The 14,924-nt window shown below is 53.9% G+C and overlaps 1 protein-coding gene across 5 annotated transcripts; it reads right to left on the bottom strand.

The window, feature by feature from the left end:
• Positions 1-3,851: 3,851 nt before the first annotated feature.
• On the bottom strand, positions 3,852-13,882 carry LOC120759442 (protocadherin beta-15-like). Of its 5 annotated transcripts, none has more exons than XM_040078663.2 (3): positions 11,983-13,882; positions 11,314-11,320; positions 3,852-5,038 (listed from the first exon to the last, which is right to left on the bottom strand). In XM_040078663.2, the coding sequence occupies exons 1-3, from the start codon at positions 13,841-13,843 to the stop codon at positions 4,465-4,467; spliced, it is 2,442 nt and encodes an 813-aa protein (XP_039934597.1). In that variant the 5' UTR covers positions 13,844-13,882; the 3' UTR covers positions 3,852-4,464. The 5 variants fall into 5 exon arrangements, with proteins under 5 accessions (XP_039934597.1, XP_039934596.1, XP_039934594.1 ...); XM_040078662.2 differs by lacking the exon at positions 11,314-11,320 and adding an exon at positions 9,912-9,915 and having other exon boundaries at positions 3,852-5,041; XM_040078660.2 differs by lacking the exon at positions 11,314-11,320 and adding an exon at positions 11,790-11,796 and having other exon boundaries at positions 3,852-5,041; positions 11,986-13,882.
• Between the last annotated feature and the right edge of the window lie 1,042 nt (positions 13,883-14,924).

The raw sequence follows: 14,924 nt of genomic DNA, 5'->3' as shown, positions 1-14,924 counted from the left end.
TGCTCTGAGCTCCGCTGCTCTAATCTCCGCTGCTCTGAGCTGCGCTGCTCTGAGCTCCGCTGCTCTGAGCTGCGCTGCGCTGCTCCGGGCTCGGCCGCCTCCGCTGCCGCAGCCGCTCGGCGCCGCCTTGGCCGAGGGCACCACCCAGCGGTGCGCGCTGGGACTGCACCCGCCGCCGCCCGCAGCCCGCGCTGCCGCTCGCCCCGCCCGCGGTCCCAAAGCTTTCGAGACACCCGCGGCCAGGAACGGAACGCGGCTTTGCCCAGGGACCCTTAAAGACGAGGCTCAACGCACAACGACCAAACCGCATTGCTCGGCTGGATAAACCGCACGTGGATAGGGCAGTGGGAACAGCAAAGGCACGCAAACTGACACTCTCGTGTCTCGTGCATCTCCAAACTCAGGAACTGCATCCACCCACCAATGCTTCAGAGAAGGGACCGAGTGAGAAAAACACTCGCCGAATTTTGTCAAGCCTTGAAGGAGCTTTCCAGAGAGAGAACGTTTCTATAAAGCATTCTGTCTCCACAAAAGGAATTAGGATGCTCTCTTTATTTCAGTCTAACCCATTTTTTTCAGTTTCTAAGCCCAGAGTTATACCAATTTACAACGTTAAACTGTAAAACATCAGCACAACTCAGTCTGAGGGAGGCTTTCTGAATATCTCATGCATCACAGACATCAATCGAACAACCAGTTATTGTAGATGGGGTGGCAGTCCTGCTCTAGAGGAACAGGCTCAGCACAATGCTCAATATATTTCAGAGGTAGAAGGAGAAAGAGCAGACATGGAATGCAAATGCTCTAACACAAACACAGAAAATCAAGTGGAGACAGTTTTCCACTCCCATCAGGATGCCTTCGGATTCATGAACAACAATGAAAAGACCAAATTTAATGTTAGTTTAAAAGTTCTTCTTGAATCTAAGTTCCAATAATTGTCTTTTAGTATTTGTGGACTTTCCTTCAATGCGCACAATGACAATGAACTTGTTTCTACAACTCTGTTCAGTTACAGTCTCTCCTAACAATGTTTGTGCTGCTGTATTTCCAAGGCAATCCTGAGGTGACAGAACACCCAAGCACTTCTGGTACATCAAAGGAAGATTCTGTTGCGCATTTTGCTGCTCTACTCTGAGCGAGACAAGGAAGACGAGACTGCTGTTCCAAAAGGGCCCGAATCACCTCCTTCCCTGCGGAGCTGGCCTTGCCTGTGTGGCCATGGCTGGGTGGGAGCAACTCCCTGCTTCAGCAGGCAGCACTATGGAATCATCTGCAGATAGTCAGTGTGTGCACAGACAAACTCAGGGACAAGAAAGCAAAGCACACAGAGCTCACATCTCAGACAGACACATCCAGAAGCCAGGGAAGAAAGGGCCTAGTGCTCACCTGACATTGTGACTCAGTATTCAAGATTTCCTTGCTTTGCAGAGCTGGGAAAAAGTCTTTTTGCATTTCTGTGAGGATGATTTTTTGGCCGTGACATTGCTTTAAAGCCCGAAATAAAGGATCTTCTGTCTTTTCAGATATCAAGAGAAACAAGAGCACAGCTGGGAGTTCTGACTACATACTTTAAGCCTCTTGGAAAGAACACAGCTTTTCCCAGGTCAGCTTAAACTGCAGTCTCACCCCAGAGGGACAGAGCTTCATCCCTCATCAGCAGAAACCGAGCAGGGATAGTGCAGTGGTCACAGCACAGGCATGGCAGTGAACACTCCGTTATTGGCTGCATGTCCACAACCAGGAGCTGTACCCACCAAATATTGCTTCAGAGAAGGCACAAATTGACAACAAGACTCTCAGAATTTTAAAAAGCCGTGAAAGACCTCTCCCAGAAGGAACGCCTCTGCAAAGAATCCCGTCTGCACAAAAGCAGTCCGGCTGTTCCCTTTATTTCAGTTTCTACGCCCAGAGTTACACCAATTTACAAGGTTAAACTATAAAACAACAGCACAACTCAGCGTGAGGGAGGCTTTCCCAGTATTTCATGCATCACAGACATCATTCAAATAAACAGATGTTATAGATCAAGTGGCAGTCCTGCTCTAGAAGAATAGGCTCGGTACAATGCTCAGGACACTTCAGAGAGCAGAAGGAGAAAGGGCAAACACGGGAATGCAAATGGTCTAGCACAAATGCAGAAAATCTTGTGGAGACAGTTTTCCTCTCCCATCAGGAAGATTCGGATTCAGGAACAACAATGAAAAGACCAAATTTCATGTTATTTTAAAGGTTCTTCTAGAATCTAAGTTCCAATAATTGTCTTTTAGTATTTGTGGAGTTTTCCTTCAATGCGCACAATGACAATGAACTTGTTTCTACAACTCTGTTCAGTTACAGTCTCTCCTAACAATGTTTGTGCTGCTGTATTTCCAAGGCAAGCCTGAGGTGACAGAACACCCAAGCACTTCTGGTACATCAAAGGAAGATCCTGTTGTGCATTTTGCTGCTCTACTCTGAGCGAGACAAGGAAGACGAGACTGCTGTTCCAGAAGGGCCCGAATCACCTCCTTCCCTGCGGAGCTGGCCTTGCCTGTGTGGCCATGGCTGGGTGGGAGCAACTCCCTGCTTCAGCAGGCAGCACTATGGAATCATCTGCAGATATTCAGTGTCTGCACAGACAAACTCAGGGACAAGAAAGCAAAGCACACAGAGCTCACATCTCAGATAGAGACATCCAGAAGCCAGGGAAGAAAGGGCCTAGTGCTCACCTGACACTGTGACTCAGTATTCAAGATTTCCTTGCTTTGCAGAGCTGGGAAATGTCTTTTTGCATTTCTGTGAGGATGATTTTTTGGCCGTGACATTGCTTTAAAGCTCGAAATAAAGGATCTTCTGTCTTTTCAGACATCAAGAGAAATAAGAGCACAGCTGGGAGTTCTGACTACATACTTTAAGCCTCTTGGAAAGAACACGGCTTTTCCCAGGTCAGCTTAAACTGCAGGCTCAGCCCACAGGGACAGAGCTTCATCCCTCATCAGCAGAAACCGAGCAGGGATAGTGCAGTGGTCACAGCACAGGCATGGCAGTGAACACTCCCTTATTGGATACATGTCCACACTCAGGAGCTGTACCCATCAAATATTGCTTCAGAGAAGGCACAAATTGACAACAAGACTCTCAGAATTTTAAAAAGCCGTGAAAGACCTCTCCCAGAAAGAACGCCGCTGCAAAGAATCCCGTCTGCACAAAAGCAGTCAGGCTGTTCCCTTTATTTCAGTTTCTACGCCCAGAGTTATACCAATTTACAAGGTTAAACTATAAAACATCGGCACAACTCAGCGTGAGGGAGGCTTTCCCAGTATTTCATGCATCACAGACATCATTCAAATAAACAGATGTTATAGATCAAGTGGCAGTCCTTCTCTAGAGGAACAGGCTCGGTACAATGCTCAGGACACTTCAGAGAGCAGAAGGAGAAAGGGCAAACACAGGAATGCAAATGGTCTAGCAAAAATGCAGAAAATCTTGTGGAGACAGTTTTCCTCTCCCATCAGGAAGCCTTGGGATTCAGGAACAACAATGAAAAGACCAAATTTCATGTTATTTTAAAGGTTCTTCAAGAATCTAAGTTCCAATAATTGTCTTTTAGTATTTGTGGAGTTTTCCTTCAATGCACACAATGACAATGAACTTGTTTCGACAACTCTGTTCAGTTACAGTCTCTCCTAACAATGTTTGTGCTGCTGTATTTCCAAGGCAATCCTGAGGTGACAGAACACCCAAGCACTTCTGGTACATCAAAGGAAGATTCTGTTGTGAATTTTGCTGCTCTACTCTGAGCTAGACAAGGAAGACGAGACTGCTGTTCCAAAAGGGCCCGAATCACCTCCTTCCCTGCAGAGCTGGCCTTGCCTGTGTGGCCATGGCTGGGTGGGAGCAACTCCCTGCTTCAGCAGGCAGCACTATGGAATCATCTGCAGATAGTCAGTGTCTGCACAGACAAACTCAGGGACAAGAAAGCAAAGCACACAGAGCTCACATCTCAGATAGAGACATCCAGAAGCCAGGGAAGAAAGGGCCTAGTGCTCACCTGACATTGTGACTCAGCGCTCAAGACTTGCTTGCTTTGCAGAGCTGTGAAAAAGTATTTTTTCCATTTCAGTTCAGATGATTCTTTGGCCATGACATTGTCTTAAAACGCAGAATAAAAACATCTTCTGTCTTTTCAGACAGCAAGAGAAACAAGACCATAGCTGGGAGTGCTAGCCACATACTTAAAGCCTGTGGGAAATGGCAGAAACAGAGATCAAAGTCATTGCTAAATAAATGAGAGAACTTTGACTTCTTTTATTTCCCTCACTGTTTTTTGGAGTGGCAGATATTTATTCTTAACAGAACTTGCAGGACGTTGGTTAAACCAATTGCAAATACAGATTTACTCAGGAGAAAGCATTGCCACATGCTGCAGCCTGGATCCCCTCCTCCCAGGAGCATTGAAGGGTCTGTGTGTGCAGAGCGTGGCTAGTCGAAGGAAAGAGCGTTGAACTGTCGTGCAGAGAGAGTCCCAGGATTGTCTGGTGCCATGTCCTCTGTGCTGACAGGGACACAGGGGAAATCCTGTCCCTCCTCGGGGCCCTGGCCCGTGGCACAGTGCTGTGGTGGCAGGCTGGGGAGGATGGGCTTGAGGAATTTGAACTCGCTGTTGCCCGAGCCCGTTGTGAGGCTGATCTCGTAGCAGTAGGCGCGGGGCAGGGTCCCTGCAGCGGCTGCATCGGCCAGGCCGCTCTGCAAGTTGTCGGCACCATACAGCACATGGCCGGCCTGCAGCTCCTTTCTCCTGCACACCTTGCGAGCCACAAAGACCGCGGCGGAGATGAGGAAGAGGAGTGAGACAAAGACCAGGGAGATGATTAAATAGGTGGTCAGGGAGCCGTCCTGCTCCTCCGTGGCCACGCTGCTGTGCGGGAGGCGCACGTCTGAGAAGTCCTTGAGCAGGAGCGCGCTCAGAGCTGCGGTGGCTGACAGCGGGGGCTGGCCGTTGTCTCGGACCAGGACAACGAGCTTCTGCTTGACGCTGTCCCTGTCTGTCACCGGCCTCCTCAGACGCACTGTTACCCTGGTTTTTCTGAGTTTTTTATTAGCCTTTTGATTTTCATAAATGGAGTCAGATCTTTTAGTTACTGTAGAATATTAGAGCAGTTTTTCTACCTTTCCCACAGAAGTAATATAAACAAACCCTTTGTTTTTCATTCTTTGTCCTTTGTTTGCATATTTCTAACCTGAAAACAATTGTAACTGACAATTCGTCTGGCCACTGAGGCTGAGGGGTGGAAACCCCAAAAAGCCAATCTTCTGCTAGACCCACAAATGTATAAAAGTAAAAGAATAAACAAAGGGGTCTCTTCTCTCCGCTCTTTCAGCTGGGAGCTGGATCAGAGGAACCTCTGCGAAAATCTCTTGTCTGCGTGTGATTTCTTTGTGTTTCATGGTGACATCTGGTGACCCTGAGTGTGGGTGAACAGTGTGGTGAGGTTCTTCCTTTCTCCTTTTCCCTGTTTTGTGTTTATCATGGAGGATTCTTTAGTTTTGGAACTTTGGGGAGATCTCTTGGAGCGGAAGGATGCTCAGATATCCCAGGAGGGACTACAGGATCTGTTTGCATGGGGCAGGCGGCATGGGTTCTTTCCCACGCCAGGGTCTGTGCTTAGTCGACGGGAGTGGTACCTCCTGGGGGACTGTATGTTAGACTCTCTTGATATAGAATACGATGAAGACATTGCGGAACTTTTATTGCAGTTGAAATTATTTGAGAGAGCTGTATTTAAGTCGACTCCTTACAGTTCGAAGGCTGAGAGCCCCAGTCCGAAGCGGGACGGAGAGCTGGGAGGGGGTGGGGTCGTTATGTCAGACCCGGAATCTGAATTTCAGCTGCTTTGTGATGTGGATTCTTCCCCTTCCTCCCCCGTTCCTGCGCGGGGGGTTTCCCCCCCCTCGGGTTCTGGCGCTGGTCTCGGGCAGAGGGGGGGCAGAGCCCTGCCGAGCCTGGGGCCGGCCCCGCCGGTCCTGCCGAGCCCCGCGCAGCGGAGCCGCCGGAGCGGGGCTGGGCCGCCTCCTCTCCAAGCCTTTCCGGCGTTGGTGGGTGAGGGCGCCCCGGAAAAGCGGGCTCCCCTCTCTTTTGGCCGTGATTCGGTCACGGTGCATTGTCTGTTCTGCCGCACGACCGTTACGTATCCGATGGGGTCGGGCGGTGTGGAGTTTCCCGCTCTGCCGCTTGGGCCGAGCCCGGAGGCGGCTGCGTCGGCCGCCTCTGCCCCCGCGCCGCCGGCAGCGCGGGGCTCCCTGCGCGGGCTGACAGCTTCGCCCGGCTCCGGGATGGGGGGGCCCACGAGCTCCCGGGCCCCCGCGGGACCCCTTCTCGGGGGGGTTCCAGATACTCCGCCTCCCGCACCAGCCCCATGGGCTGCAGGCGGTGCTGGCGGGGCGGGGAGAGGCTCTGGTGCGGCTACTTCTAAGGGGCTGCCAGCAGGGACTGGCGCGGCACCCCCAGTCACGGGGGCGCGGTCGCCGCCTCCTCCTGAACGCAGCACGGGCTCCTCAGGCGCGCAGGGATGCGTGTCCACCGCGGAGCCGTCGGACCGGTCTCCGGCAGCTGGCGCGGGCTCCAGCGCCGCTGAGGATGCGGCGGGGCCAGTGCCAGTGGCTGGTCCGACCCCGCCTCCGCTTCCTGCTGCTAGCGTTGCGCCGGCTGCAGGCGCCGAGGTGTTTAAGTTCAGTGCGAACGGGGACACGGCCGAAATGCGGCCGGTCTTTGACAAGAGCAGAAATTCCCGTGCTGTTGGCTCTTCGTCCACAGCCTGGACGCTACCCCCTTGTCAGGTGACTGTACGCCCAAAAGACCGCGGGCGCTTTTGGGGGGAAGTGAAGGCTAAGGTTGAAGGACTAAGTGGAGATGCTGATGCTGGTGCTGAACCTGCCGTGTCTGATGTTCAGCTGGTTCCCAGTCGAGTGCCTGCCTCTGACCCTGTGGGGTCCACAGGGCAGGATAGGGCAGATGCTGCTGCTTCATCTGAGGGTCTTCAGGCCTTCCCTGTCCTTCAGGGTGCTATTCATAACACCTATCAACCCTTGGCTTGGCAGGCCTTGTCAGAACTGCGTGATGCAGTTGGGAAATATGGTTTGGGCTCAGCTGAGGTGATGCAGGTTCTCCGTTCTTTTAATGCCAGTCTTTTGACACCCTTTGACATTCGGAGCTTGGCTCGGGCCCTTTTCCCACCGGTCGAATATGACTTCTTTGAGAGTAAATGGACTCAGTTGGCAGTCAGAGCGGTGGAACGGAATAGGACACTGGGTCCAGGAGATCCTAGGCATATGGTTAATATTGATATGCTAATGGGAACAGGCAATTATACCAGGGCCGAAGGGCAGGCTGGTTATGAGCCCTTGGTCCAGGAGCAGTGCCAGCAGACAGGCATGGCAGCCCTGGTTCAGACCTTACAGCTGGCTACTCCACAGCAGCCCTTTGCGACTATCGTCCAGGGAGTTGATGAGCCCTTCCTGTGCTTTGCAGGGAGGTTAACTGCTGCGGTTGAGAAGCAGGTGAGTGATCCGGCAGCAAGGAAGCTCATGATTCAGTCTGTTGCTCAGGGCAACTGTAATGCTGTTTGCAAGAGGGTTATTGAGGCCCTTCCCGGGGAACCATCCATGTCGGACATGGTTGGGGCCTGTGCAAAGATATCCCCTTCCAGCCAAGAGGTGCTTGCCGTGCATACAGCTGTGCAGCCAGCTGTGGCTACGATTGTCCAACCGACAGTGGCTACAGCGGTCCAGCCGGCCGTGCCTGCGGCCGTGCAACCGGCTGTGGCTGCTGCTGTGCAGCCTGCTTGGGTTGTTCCCCAAGGGGTGCAACAGCAGCAGTGGGGTGCTCAGGCCAGGAAGAAACAGAGGAAGGCGCAGAAGCCTACGGCTGTCTTGTTTTATTGTGCACGGTGTGGAAGGCCGAATCACGCTGCGAATGCGTGTAAGGCAACGGTGCATGTGAATGGTCAGCCGTTGGGCAATTCGGGAAACGCGACGCAGAGCGCGAAGGTGAGACGCGTGCAGACACAAATGTCTCTGCCTCAGCCCCAGCCAATGGAGATCTGCTCAGCAGGCTTGCAGCCAGCACCCGCGGTTCAGCAGGTGTTGATGTCTGCACAGCCGAGTCTGTCGTGATTGATTCGGACAAAATACACAAGGTTCCCCTGGATGCCTTTGGTCCCTTGGGTGATGGCATGAGTGCTTTCCTGATGGGGAGGTCCAGTGCCACCATTCAGGGCATCATAGTGCACCTGGGACTGATTGATGCAGATTTTTCAGGGCAGATTCATGCAATGGTCTCCACACCCACCCCCCCTCTGACTATCCCAAAAGGCACACGAATTGCTCAACTTGTTCCTTTTAAGTCTTCTGTTTCCAGGACCGAGGACCGGTCACGGGGAGACGGTGGCTTCGGCTCTACAGGGCCACCTCAAGTGCGCTGGACTGCTGTCCTGACCAAAGACCGTCCTGAGACGCTGTGTACCGTGTCCATGGTTGGTGCCACGCCATCGGAGATTCACCTTCGTGGCCTCCTAGATACGGGGGCTGACGTGAGCATTCTCTCCCTGGCTGCTTGGCCCCCGCAGTGGCCTTTGACCCTGGCACAGACATCGATCTCGGGCTTAGGAGGAACGAAGCAATGCTACGTGAGCCAGAATCCCGTGGCCATCACGAACCCGGAGGGACAGACCGCCATAATTTGGCCTCATGTTACTGAGATTCCTCAGAACCTCTGGGGGAGGGACGTTTTGGCCGCGTGGGGGGTGCGACTGGGGACGGATTTTTGATTGGGGCCACTGTGATGAAGGGCACAGAATGTCCCACGCCTCCTTTACGGTGGCTGGTGGACAGACCCATCTGGGAGAATCAGTGGCCCCTCCCTCATGACAAGCTAGTCGCCCTTCGTGAACTTGTACAGGAGCAGTTGGATCAGGGGCATTTGGAACCATCTACCAGTCCCTGGAATACTCCTGTCTTTTGTATCAAAAAGAAGTCTGGGAAATGGAGGTTGCTACAAGACCTCTGAAAGGTCAATGCCGTGATGGAAGGCATGGGGACATTGCAGGCTGGTATGCCATCGCCTACCATGCTTCCTGCGGACTGGCCGGTCCTCATCGTGGATCTGAAGGATTGTTTTTTACGATCCCTCTACATCCCGATGACAGACCAAAATTTGCCTTCACGGTGCCAACAATAAATAATGCCGAGCCCGCACAGCGGTATCAATGGAGAGTTTTGCCTCAAGGAATGCGGAATTCCCCAATGTTATGCCAATGGTATGTAGCCCGTGCCTTGTCTGGAGTTCGCAAGCGGTTTCCTGATGCTCACGTCTATCATTATATGGACGACATTTTGGTGGCTACGCCCACTCAGGAAGAGCTGCTGAGGCTACAGCCTCAGTTGTTGAATGCTCTGCATTCACATGGACTGCAGGTGGCTCCAGAAAAGGTACAACAACAACCTCCCTGGAAATATTTGGGAGTCAAAATTCTGGAACGGACAATCCGTCACCAGGAGGTGCAATTTGTGCAATCAGTGAAGACACTGAATGATGCTCAGAAGCTGGTAGGTGTTATCACTTGGTTACGTCCTTACTTGGGACTGACCACAGCACAACTGTCTCCCTTATTTGAATTGTTGAAAGGGGACACTGATTTAAAGTCACCTCGTGAATTGACCCCTGAGGCACGAAAAGTGCTGGAGGAGGTTCAGCAAGCTGTTTCGGCTTGCCAGGTGTACCGCATTGAACCTTCCATTGATGTTACTGTGTTCATCACCACTCCTGATTTACATCCTACAGGTATCATCGGCCAGTGGAATGATGATTGGACTGATCCTCTGCACGTCTTGGAATGGGTCTTCCTGCCTCATCAGCCGCATAAGACGGCGACAGCGCTGTTTGAATTGATTGCGCGCTTGATAATCAAGTGCCGGCAACGCTGTTTGCAATTGATGGGTGCAGATCCCTCAAAGATCATACTCCCAGTTCAGAGGGAGGAATTTGATTGGAGCTATGCGAACAATGTTTCGCTGCAAAGTGCTCTCGAGGGTTTTTCAGGGCAGATCACTTATCATCTGCCTAGCCACAAGCTATTGCAAGTGGCCAAAAATACTCAATTTTCTCTACGACCCAAAAGTAGCCAAGAGCCAGTGCAAGGTCCCACCGTCTTCACTGACGGTTCGGGGAAAACAGGAAAAGCCATTGTTACCTGGCAGGATGGATCTGAGTGGCAGGTTTTGGAAGGCCATGAGGATGGCTCAGCCCAACTGGTTGAACTAAAGGCTGCTGTCATGGCATTTGAGAAATTTTCCCAGGAACCTTTCAATTTGATCACGGACTCTGCCTATGTTGCCGACATCGCACAGCGATTGAGTTGTTCAGTTTTGAAGGAGGTCAGTAACCCTGCCTTGTTTGATTTACTGAAAGCCCTGTGGTGTGCAATTCAGGCCAGAGTTCATCCATACTACGTTCTGCATGTACGGAGTCACACTAATTTGCCAGGATTTGTAGCGGAAGGTAACGCGAGGGCTGACAAGTTGGCTAACCCGGCGTGGGTAGCCCCTCAGCCTGACGTGCTCGCGCAGGCCAAGGCATCACATGGGTTTTTCCACCAAAATGCGCATACGCTGCAGAAGCAGTTCCAACTGACGGCCACTGAGGCTCGTGAAATTGTCGAGTCATGTGATGACTGTCACGCCCTTGGTGCGCCATTGCCGGCAGGGGTTAACCCCAGAGGCCTTAAAGCCTTGGAGCTTTGGCAGACCGATGTTACCCAGGTCGCCGAGTTTGGCCGGCTCAAGTATGTGCATGTCACGGTGGACACGTTCTCATCTGCGATGTGGGCTTCTGCTCACACAGGAGAGAAAGCCCGTGATGTCATTGCCCACTGGAGGCAGGCCCTTGCTGTTCTCGGAATACCTTCTGCTGTGAAAACCGACAATGGTCCTGCTTATGCCTCGCAGCAGGTACGGCAGTTCCTACAGTCATGGGGTGTGTCACATAACTTTGGCATCCCTCATTCTCCGACGGGACAGGCGATTGTAGAACGCAATCATGGTACACTCAAGCGTGTTCTTCAGAAGCAGAAACGGGGAATGCAGGGTGAAACCCCAAACAGTCGGTTGGCAAAGGCTTTGTACACCATCAATCACCTTACGGTGCCACAGAACTCAAATAATCCTGTCATTTTGAACCATCATCTCTCGTTGCAGGCTTCGGATGGTGAGCAACAGCCTCGAGCGAAGGTACGGGTCCGGAATTTAGTCACCAAGCAATGGGAAGGACCCTATGACCTAATCGCTATGGGGCGAGGGTATGCGTGTGTGTCCACGGACACTGGGACACGCTGGCTACCTTCAAAGTGTGTCCGTCCTGACCTGCGACCACAGAGGCAGAATTCAGCTGACAGGCAAGGTGGAAGCCGTGATCAACTTGAAAGCCACCAAGTGGATGAATCCTCGAGTGATCACTCTGATGATTCCTCCACAGACAGTGATTGAACTTGTATATATTCCCTTTGTAAATTTGTTCATTTTTCTTTTTCTGTTTTTTCTTTTTTTAAAGTTAAAAGGGTGAGATGTTACCCTGGTTTTTCTGAGTTTTTTATTAGCCTTTTGATTTTCATAAATGGAGTCAGATCTTTTAGTTACTGTAGAATATTAGAGCAGTTTTTCTACCTTTCCCACAGAAGTAATATAAACAAACCCTTTGTTTTTCATTCTTTGTCCTTTGTTTGCATATTTCTAACCTGAAAACAATTGTAACTGACAATTCGTCTGGCCACTGAGGCTGAGGGGTGGAAACCCCAAAAAGCCAATCTTCTGCTAGACCCACAAATGTATAAAAGTAAAAGAATAAACAAAGGGGTCTCTTCTCTCCGCTCTTTCAGCTGGGAGCTGGATCAGAGGAACCTCTGCGAAAATCTCTTGTCTGCGTGTGATTGCTTTGTGTGTCTCGGTGACAACGCACCTCCCCGCTTTGGACAGCCACGATGAACAGCCCGGGCTCGGTGGCCCTCAGCAGGTGGTAGGAGAGCCAGGAGTTCTGGCCGGAGTCGGCGTCGACAGCCACCACTTTGGTGATGAGGTAGCCCGCCTCAGCCGACACGGGCACCAGCTCGCTGGACGCCGCGCCGCTCTCCTGGCCTGGGTACAGCACCAGCGGCGCGTTGTCATTCTCGTCCAGCACGACGAGGCGCACGGTGACGTTGGCTCTGAGCAGAGGAGAGCCCGCGTCAGAGGCCACGACCGTCACCTCGGTCTGCCGCAAGTGCTCGTAGTCCAGGGGCCGCAGCACAAACACGTGTCCGTTCTCAGAGTTCACCGAGATGCAGGAGCACCGGGGCCGCTCTGCCGCCTGCGCTGGGGCCAGGGAATAGGTCACCTTGGCATTGAGCCCCACGTCAGCGTCTGCAGCACTGACCGCGCCAACAAACACCGTGGGGACGTTGTTCTCACGCACGTACATGGTGTAGGACGTCTGGCTGAAGACGGGCGCGTTGTCGTTGACGTCCGAGACGTCCACGGTGAAGGTCTGCGTGGTCGTCAGAGGAGGCGACCCCGCATCTGCTGCTGTGACACTCAGCACGTACTGAGCCGTCTCCTCGTGGTCCAGCGCGCTCACTGTCACCAGCTCGTAGTAATTCTTATAGGCTGGCCGCAGGGAGAAGAGGAGCTGATCCTCCAGGGCACACGAGATCTTCCCGTTGGCACCAGAATCCCGGTCCCTGACCGAGAACAGGGCAACCACTGTGCCGGGCACTGTGTTCTCGGGGAGAGGACTGCTGAAGGAACTGACCACCAGCTCTGGGGCATTGTCATTCACATCCACCACCTGCACCAACACCTTGCAGATTGCTGAAAGGCCCCCTCCATCTCTGGCTCTTACACTGAACTCATGAGTTGCTGCTGCCTCGTAGTCCAGAGGTTTTGTGAGTTTAATTTCTCCAGTTATGGGATCAATCACAAATGCTGAGTCACTCTGTCCCACTCCTTGGCTCAGTTGATAGGAAATGTCCCCATTAACTCCTGCATCCTGGTCAGTGGCCAGCACAGTCAGAACCACAGAGCCTTCTGGCATGTTCTCCAAAATCTGCCCTATGTACTCCTCCTGCGTGAAGACGGGAGCATTGTCATTTGCATCTAGAACAACAATTTTAACTTCGGTGGTACCACTCCTGGGAGGAGAGCCCCCATCCACGGCAATGAGACTGAAACTCATCTCTGCCTGCTCCTCTCTATCAAGATGCTTTTCCAAAACCAGTTCGAGATACTTCTTGCCTGTAATCCGGCTTCCATAGAAGACCCTAAAATATTCATTCTCGGGAGAGATGCTGTATGCCTGGATGCTGTTGCTGCCAATATCGAGGTCCTGAGCCCCCTCCAGGGGGAAACGCGAACCCGGGTCACTCGTTTCGGGAATTTCAAAACTGACTCGTTCCTCGGGGAAAACAGGTGAATGATCATTGATGTCCTCCAGAGCCACCTCGACCCGGAAGAACTGCAGCGGCTCGGCGAGCAGCAGCTCGAAGGGGAGCATGCAGCTGGCGGCCTGGCCGCACAGCTCCTCCCGGTCCAGCCTCCCCGCCACGACGAGGCGGCCGGAGGCGCGGTCTAAGCGAAAATGCTGCCGGCCGTCGTCCGACACCAGGCGGGCGCGGCGAGCCGAGAGCTGCGCCGGCGTCAGCCCCGCGTCCTCGGCCAGCTTGCCGACCAGGGAGCCGCTTTCCGCCTCCTCGGCTACGGAGTAGCGGATGGGCTCGGCGCCAGCGTGCGGCAGCGAGAGGAAAGCACAGACACAAAGCACTTGCCTTGCGATCGCCATGGCGCGGCGGCGGCGGCGGCGGCGGCCGGTGTCGCTGTGGCGGATCGGATGTCCCGGGCGATTCGCCGCGGAAAGCGGCCAAGTGCGGGCCGGGCGCCTTCCCTCGCTGAGTCCGATTCCGCCGGCGGCGCTTAGGGCAGCCGGGGTGTCCCGGCAGCGGGTGACCCGGGGCAGCGCTCGCCGCCGCAGCCGCTGCCACCTCCGCCCGGCTGCGCTGGGCTGCTCTAAGCTGGCGCTACTCTGAGCTGCGCTGCTCTAAGCTCCGCTGCTCTGAGCTGCGCTGCTCTAAGCTCCGCTGCTCTAAGCTGCGCTGCTCTAAGCTGCGGTGCTCTAAGCCGCGCTACTCTGAGCTGCGCTGCTCTGAGCTCCGCAGCTCTGAGCTGCGCTGCTCTAAGCCGCGCTGCTCTGAGCTCCGCTGCTCTGAGCTCCGCTGCTCTGAGCCCCGCTGCTCTGAGCTCCGCTGCTCTGAGCTCCGCTGCTCTGAGCTCCGCTGCTCTAAGCTGCGCTGCTCTGAGCCCCGCTGCTCTGAGCTCCGCTGCTCTGAGCTGCGCTGCTCTAAGCCGCGCTGCTCTGAGCCCCGCTGCTCTGAGCTCCGCTGCTCTGAGCTCCGCTGCTCTGAGCTCCGCTGCTCTGAGCTGCGCTGCGCTGCTCCGGGCTCGGCCGCCTCCGCTGCCGCAGCCGCTCGGCGCCGCCTTGGCCGAGGGCACCACCCAGCGGTGCGCGCTGGGACTGCACCCGCCGCCGCCCGCAGCCCGCGCTGCCGCTCGCCCCGCCCGCGGTCCCGAAGCTTTCGAGACACCCGCGGCCAGGAACGGAACGCGGCTTTGCCCCGGACAGCCTGATGCCGGGGTTCCGGCAACAACGGCCAAACCGCACTGCCCGGCAGGACACACCGCACACGGATAGGGTAGTGGTAAAAGCACGGGCACGCTAACCAACACTCTCCCGGCTGCATGCACAAACTCCGGAACTGCATCCAGTCCGGAACAGCGCTTCAGACAAGGGACAGAGAGAGAAAAAGGGTCGCCGAATTTTGAAAAGCCTTGAACGAGCTTTCCAGAGAGAGAACGTTTCTACAAAG

Source organism: Hirundo rustica, chromosome 14 (assembly GCF_015227805.2).
Source record: "Hirundo rustica isolate bHirRus1 chromosome 14, bHirRus1.pri.v3, whole genome shotgun sequence".
Taxonomy (NCBI): Eukaryota; Metazoa; Chordata; class Aves; order Passeriformes; family Hirundinidae; genus Hirundo; species Hirundo rustica.
The sequence above is the reverse complement of the archived record's forward strand: the minus strand, read 5'-3'. Positions and strand labels throughout refer to the sequence as shown.

Coding starts and splice junctions, on each gene's coding strand:
- LOC120759442 (XM_040078658.2), bottom strand. CDS start 13,843: ATGGCGATCGCAAGGCAAGTGCTTTGTGTCTGTGCTTTCCTCTCGCTG. Junction 5,060..11,987: donor GCTGTCCAAAGCGGGGAGGT/GCGTTGTCACCG, acceptor CAGAAAAACCAG/GGTAACAGTGCGTCTGAGGA.